Source organism: Bison bison, unplaced genomic scaffold (genome assembly GCF_000754665.1).
Source record: "Bison bison bison isolate TAMUID 2011002044 unplaced genomic scaffold, Bison_UMD1.0 scf7180017864224, whole genome shotgun sequence".
NCBI classification, from domain to species: domain Eukaryota; kingdom Metazoa; phylum Chordata; class Mammalia; order Artiodactyla; family Bovidae; genus Bison; species Bison bison.
In genome coordinates this window covers 5,414,733-5,420,857 of record NW_011494796.1, presented here as the reverse complement: position 1 = coordinate 5,420,857, position 6,125 = coordinate 5,414,733, and the positions used below count along the sequence as shown (strand labels likewise).

Here is a 6,125-nt window from a genome sequence, read left to right as displayed (position 1 = left end):
CGTAGCGACCCCATGGACTGCAGCCCACCAGGCTCCTCCATCCATGGGATTTTCCAGACAAGAGTACTGGAGTGGGGTGCCATTGCCTTCTCTGCTCTAAGGTCTCTAGTTTGACTTAATTCCATTGACCAAAGCAAGTCACTTAACCATGTTGAACTTAAGTGCAATCCTGCCTGTTGCCCAGAAGGAGAAAGGAAAGTAAGTGGTGCACAGTGACTATAAGAGAATGCAATTGAACATGTGTTTGCAACATATTTGAAGTATTTGTTCCAAGATACACAATTTTAAAACATTCCCATTGAAGGAGGTTGTAAGTTTTCCATAACAGTACATGGTAAAGCATCACTGATTCAAGATTTGAAGTGAATTTTATACTGTGTTTACTGAAGTTTACTTTTACATTATTTATAAAGAAAAATTATTAAGTGATAATATGAAATTTAATGATGGGAATTTTGGTTTAATTTATAAAACAGTTTTCAATTAGTTTAGAAGGAAGTATTCATACTCAAGGAATTTGGGTACAGATTGTTTATCTATTAAAACTTTTGTATGTCAAATTTGTGAAAAAGAAGGAAATAATAGTAATAATAGTTTTGCAAGGCACTTTAAGATTATTGCTCTTAATCGATCAGGATTTTAAAATTTGAAAACATTTAAAACTTAGTAGTCTGAGTCCTGTTTGTGTGGCACCTGTAATCCAGCATTAGAGCTTAGTTGCTCTGAGTGTTAGTCGCTTAGTTGTGTCCGACTCTTCATGACCCATGGACTGGGACCCGCCAGGCTCCTCTGTCCATGGGATTTCCCAGGCAAGATTTCCCACTGGAGTGCGTTGCTGTTCCCTTCTCCAGGGGATTTTTCTGACACAGGGATCAAACCTGGGTCTCCAGCATTGCAGGTGGATTCTTTACCATCCGAGTCACCTGGGAAGCTCCTTAGTTACTCACAGAGTAACAACAATGTTGATGTTAATATATAGTGATCCAGTCTCTTACCTGCTTTTCATAAACTATGTAAATAGGAAAATTAAAATATATAGTGTTTCTCATATTATTTAGTTTCATTGCTAAAATGTACTACTAGGAAGCAGAGAATGATATTTTAGAGCACCAGTAGATGTCAGCCACAGCCTATGCAGCAGGCTGATTCTTTACCAGGCTTTTTGCTTTCTTTTTTTTTGAACCCAGCATCCTAATGAACTGCCAATTTTCTCAAGGTTGGTGTGCTTGTTTTTAAATTAAAACACAATGTACTTACTCGTAAAAATATAGTGCTGCAGTAATGGCAGCAGAAACATTATGCAGTGCTTAATTGTGTGTGTAGGGAAATATCTCACAGAGGTAACTAGTTGGTCATGGAAAAATTGCAATACTGTCTGGTAAGAGCCAAGAAGGCATCTGTAAAGAATGACCATGGGTCCTGTAATCAGCCAGATATGGTATTGATATTATAGCAGATCAAACAAGTTGAGGTTCTAATAGCATTTCTTTTCCAGATAAGCCTTTTCTTTTTAAGAGGCACAGCCAGAAAGCTTCTTACCTCTCCTCTCCCACCCCCTCAGTGCTTTAGTTTGCCTGGAATGTCTTGTAAGTATCCCCACAGGTGGAAGTGTATATTCCTCTTACTAGGGGAGGTACCAGTACTAAAAGAAACATTTTGGAAACTTAGATCCAAGAGCAGCACTCAAGGAAAGACTTGTCATGAAGGACCTCATTGCAGATATTGATGTCAAAACATAGGGGAAAAGGAATCACAGCTTCGGCATTTGAAAACTAAAAGTGGTTTTATCAAAAGTGGAAACTTAAATGTTTCACTGACTTCAAAACAGTATTTAGATTCAGTGCTATTTGGTTATTATGAAAGTGTGAAGGCTATTATATATGTAACTAATTTGGGTTACTGCTGCTAAGTAAATACATCAGTATGCCAATATGAAATTAATAACTTTGTCTCCTTGATTAAAATAAACCATTGTGTTCAAGATTTTTAAAAAATAGTTTTTCCTCAGTATAAAATATAAGACCCTAGTGAACTATTCCTTGGTACTGTCTTCAAAATTATATACCTTTATTCTCTGTGGCCCAGATATACCAGAAATACCAAACTAATGGCATTTCTTTTATTGAGTGTTTAGAACCTAAGTTACATATAATGTGATTGATTCCTCAATTGTGTAACAATTTATATAGTAAATTTTAAATTTGATTTTAATTTTTTTAATTTTAAAAGACATATATGCTCATTATTAAAGATTCAGATGATATAAAAATAGATGGAGAATAACAGCACTATCCTTTTCCTAATGATAATCACTGTTCTAAGCTCCTGTAAGAAAAATTACTTGTTACAAATCTCCCAAACTTTTATTTTTCTATTGACACAATTATTTTTATAAGTGCTTTTGAAATGTAAGATTTTGTCATGAGTGCTGCCAGGCAGTTACAGTAGAACAAACTGTGTTTGTGATTTCTTAAACACACCTGTCTCTCTTTTGTCTTTTCACGTGTTGATTCATGTGCCTAGAAAGCTAACCAGAACGCTCCTCCTCCCTACTCCATGGCAACCTCTGATAGTTAAGTCTTTCAAGCCTCAAGTTAGTCATAATTGCTTTTAAAAAATCATTCCTGATTCTTTGTTATTGATATCTAGCTTAATTCTACAGTATGTTTTAGTGTAGAATAAAAAAATGTTACTCCTGACTCAGTGTGCTCTTTCAGTCTTGACAATTCATGTCTGTGTGTGTGTGTGAGAGAGAGAAGAGAGAGAGAGAGAGAGACACGCAGGCTGACAGGAGGCTTTTCCTTCTACCCAGGGCCTAGCCCCATCTCCCTTCCCCTCCTCCCTGTGGCCTGCTTCCTGTCCTTGTCACATCACACTCCTACTCAGAACTTAGAACCTGGTCCAGATGTGACCTCCCTTAGGACACCTGAGCTCCAGCTTACTCTGTTTATTCTGAGTTTAGTTATATCTTGGTATCTGGCCCTCTGCGATTTCAGTTCCTTTCTCCTCAGGAGTAGTTTGGGATTTTGGTTTGACAAGGGGTTGATAGTATTATATTTAGGGCTACTGTAACTAATTACACAGGCTAGGTGGCTTAAAATGCAGAAATTTACTGTCTCACAGTTCTGGAGGACAGAAGTTCCAAACCATGGTGTTGGTTGGGTTGGTTCCTTCTCAGGGCTTTGAGGAAGAGCCTCCTTTCTCTGAGCTCCCAGGGGCGGGGCGGGGTGCTTTACCAGCGGTGTTCCTTGGCTTTGTAGCTCCATCCCTCCCACCTCTGGCCCCAGCGTCACATGGTGCTATTCCCTCTGTGTCTGTTAAAACATTTTTATTTCTTCTGTGACCATGGAATATGAGATCTGGTTTCTCCAAGGGATATGGATTTTCAGTGTTCAGATGTATACGTTTAAATTGTAGTTTGATCTATGTAAGCATAAACCCAGACCTGCTGATGTATTATTTTCACATTTTCTCAAAATTTACAGCCCTTCAAAAGGTAGTACTTGTATTTAAGCTGTTTAGAAATGTTTATACATTTTTCAAAAATAAAATTTAATTCTGAGTTTTTAATTTTCAGCCAGAAAACCTTGCTCAGAAGCTTCCAAACCTTGTGGAACTGTGAGTCTGTTTATTCAAATTTTTTTTTTTAAAAAAAACAAGAATGGACATAATTTTAAGTTATTTTAAATTACAGGGAATATTTTAATGTATTAATTTATTATTTTTTGGTATTATGATCATAGTGCTCATGTAGGTAGACCTGTGGTTCTGCTAAACCCAATAGTATTTTAAAGTATCTTACCATTTACATTTATGTTTTAAATATCTTACTTCAGGGTAGTAAAGATGATGAAAGATACGTTTTTTTTTTCTTGCAGCATCTTGGTCACAGAATCCTTTGGATAGTCCATGGAATTGGGAGTATTGGGCTTCCCAGTTGGCACTAATGGTAAAGAACCCACCTGCCAGTGCAGGAGACATAAGAGGTGTGGGTTTGATACCTGGGTCAGGAAGATCCCCTGGAGAAGGAAATGGCAACCCACTTCAGTATTCCTGCCTGCCTGGAAAACCCCATGGACAGAGGAGCCTGGAGGGCTACAGTCCATGGGGTTGCAGAGTGGGACACAGCTGAAGCGACTTAGCATGTGATTGTTAGTATTGTTACTACTACTACATATGCTACTGATATAAACAGCCTGATGGTATAAAAGATTTAAAATATAGAGTAAAAGCCTCCTTCCCTACATCCTACATTTGTTTTAGTTCTTATGATGATTACCTCCATAATACTAAATAATGTATCTTTTTAAAATGCATTTACACCTTTGTTTTTAGTATATCAACTTTATCTCTTGACTAAGGAAGATAAGAAATTTCCATATCTTGTATTTCCCTTTCTTTCTACCTGCCTCCTAATTTTGTCGAGGGAGGAATTTGCATCACCTTTTCTTGTTCTTTTTATTATTTGGCATGATTTTCAGGAGGTAAATTAGAGAGAGCTAATTTTACACCTTTATCATAAGCCAGAAGTCTCTGTCGTTTTACTTTTATTTTTGAAAAATTTCTGACCAACAAAAAAGTTGGAAGCATAGTACAATGAACATCCATACAGTTGATCTAACGTGGAGCTTAGAGGTGCCACCCTCTCATAGTTGAAAATCCAGGTATAACTTTATAGCCCTCCATTGTTTTGCCAAAAGTTTTCACTTTTGTCTCAGGTTCAAAGGATTTGTTAACAAAATGAGCCACTTGTTCTATCAGTTCAGTTCAGTCGTTCAGTTGTGTCCTACTGTTTTTGACCCCATAGACTGCAGCACACCAGGCCTCCCTGTCCATCACCAGCTCCCGGAGCTTACTCAAACTCATGTCCATCGAGTTGGTGGTGCCATCCAACCATCTCTTCCTCTGTCATCACCTTCTCCTCCTGCCTTCAGTCTTTCCCAGCATCAGGGTCTTTTCCAGTGAGTCAGTTCTTCTCATCAGGTGGCCTAAGTATTAGAGTTTCAGCTTCAGCATCAGTCTTTCCTATGAATATTCAGGACTGATTTCCTTTAGGATTGACTGGTTAAATCTCCTTGCAGTCCAAGGGACTCTCAAGATTTTTCTCCAACACCACAGTTCAAAAGCATCAATTCTTTGGCCCTCAGATTTCTTTATAGTCCAACTCTCACATCCATACATATACTTGTTCCATACAAATAAATAATAACCAATATTTATTAGAGAATTATCTAGCTTAATTTCAATATACTAACATTAAAAGAAAAGAGAAATAGAAACAGCGGAGGATACATCACCAAACTGAATTCTCACCAACATCCAGACTCAAACAGCAGTGGAAAGTCCCGTGACACAGCACATTGGGAGTCTCAATTGGGAAAATGTCCCAGGCAGCGTGTCCGCTCAGTGGGTTAGACTTTAGAGATCGCGGTTCGGGTTCCCACTTACAATCCCAGAGGCAATCATCAATCTGAGCAAATAGCAGTTCTGATTTCATGTTAACGCGCAAAACTTGGAATGTTTTTAAATCTGGGGCTTGGTTGGCCAGCTTGCCCCCAGAGGCTTAACAATCTCAAGATTCATCCCCTGTCTTATCTATGATGCTGCCAGTCTTGCATTCACAGAAGGCAGTCACTCACAGTCAGGGCAGTGTCCAGGCAGGTTAGAAGCAAGGTCAGAGGCCTGCTCTGCTTTGTCTCTGAAGCCTAAACAAGACTTTTTAATTTCCGTAACATCCACATCCATAGTTCCATATCTGTGGACTCACACAAGCTTGGATGGTGTAGTACTTAGTAGAAATTTGTTGAAAAAAAATCAGAATGTAATTGGACCTGTGCACTTTAAACCCTCTTGTTCAAGGACAGGCTTCACCTAAATGTAACCAGTTAACATTTTGCTTCATTTCCTTCCTCTCTTCCCCCTTCTACTCTCTCTTTACTGCCCCTCTTTCCCCCTTTTCCTTTCCTTTCTCCCTCTCTCTCTTACACACAAATTGCACACATTATAGTGTGTGTGTGTGCGTGCGCACACTCAGTTGTGTTCGACTCTCTGTGGCCCCATGGACTATAGCCCACCAGGCTCCTCTGACCATGGAATTTTGGAGTAGGTTGCAATTTCCTACTCCA

At 38.7% G+C, this 6,125-nt stretch overlaps 1 protein-coding gene across 3 annotated transcripts in view; it reads left to right on the top strand.

Annotated features, from left to right (window-relative positions):
- LRRC28 (leucine rich repeat containing 28) overlaps nt 1-6,125 on the top strand; it is a 194,870-nt gene that overhangs the window by 21,036 nt on the left and 167,709 nt on the right. For all 3 annotated transcript variants that reach the window (XM_010845836.1, XM_010845835.1, XM_010845834.1), the window contains exon 3: nt 3,578-3,618. In XM_010845836.1, coding sequence (XP_010844138.1) covers nt 3,578-3,618 — 41 coding nt within the window. The remainder of the gene's footprint in view (nt 1-3,577; nt 3,619-6,125) is intronic.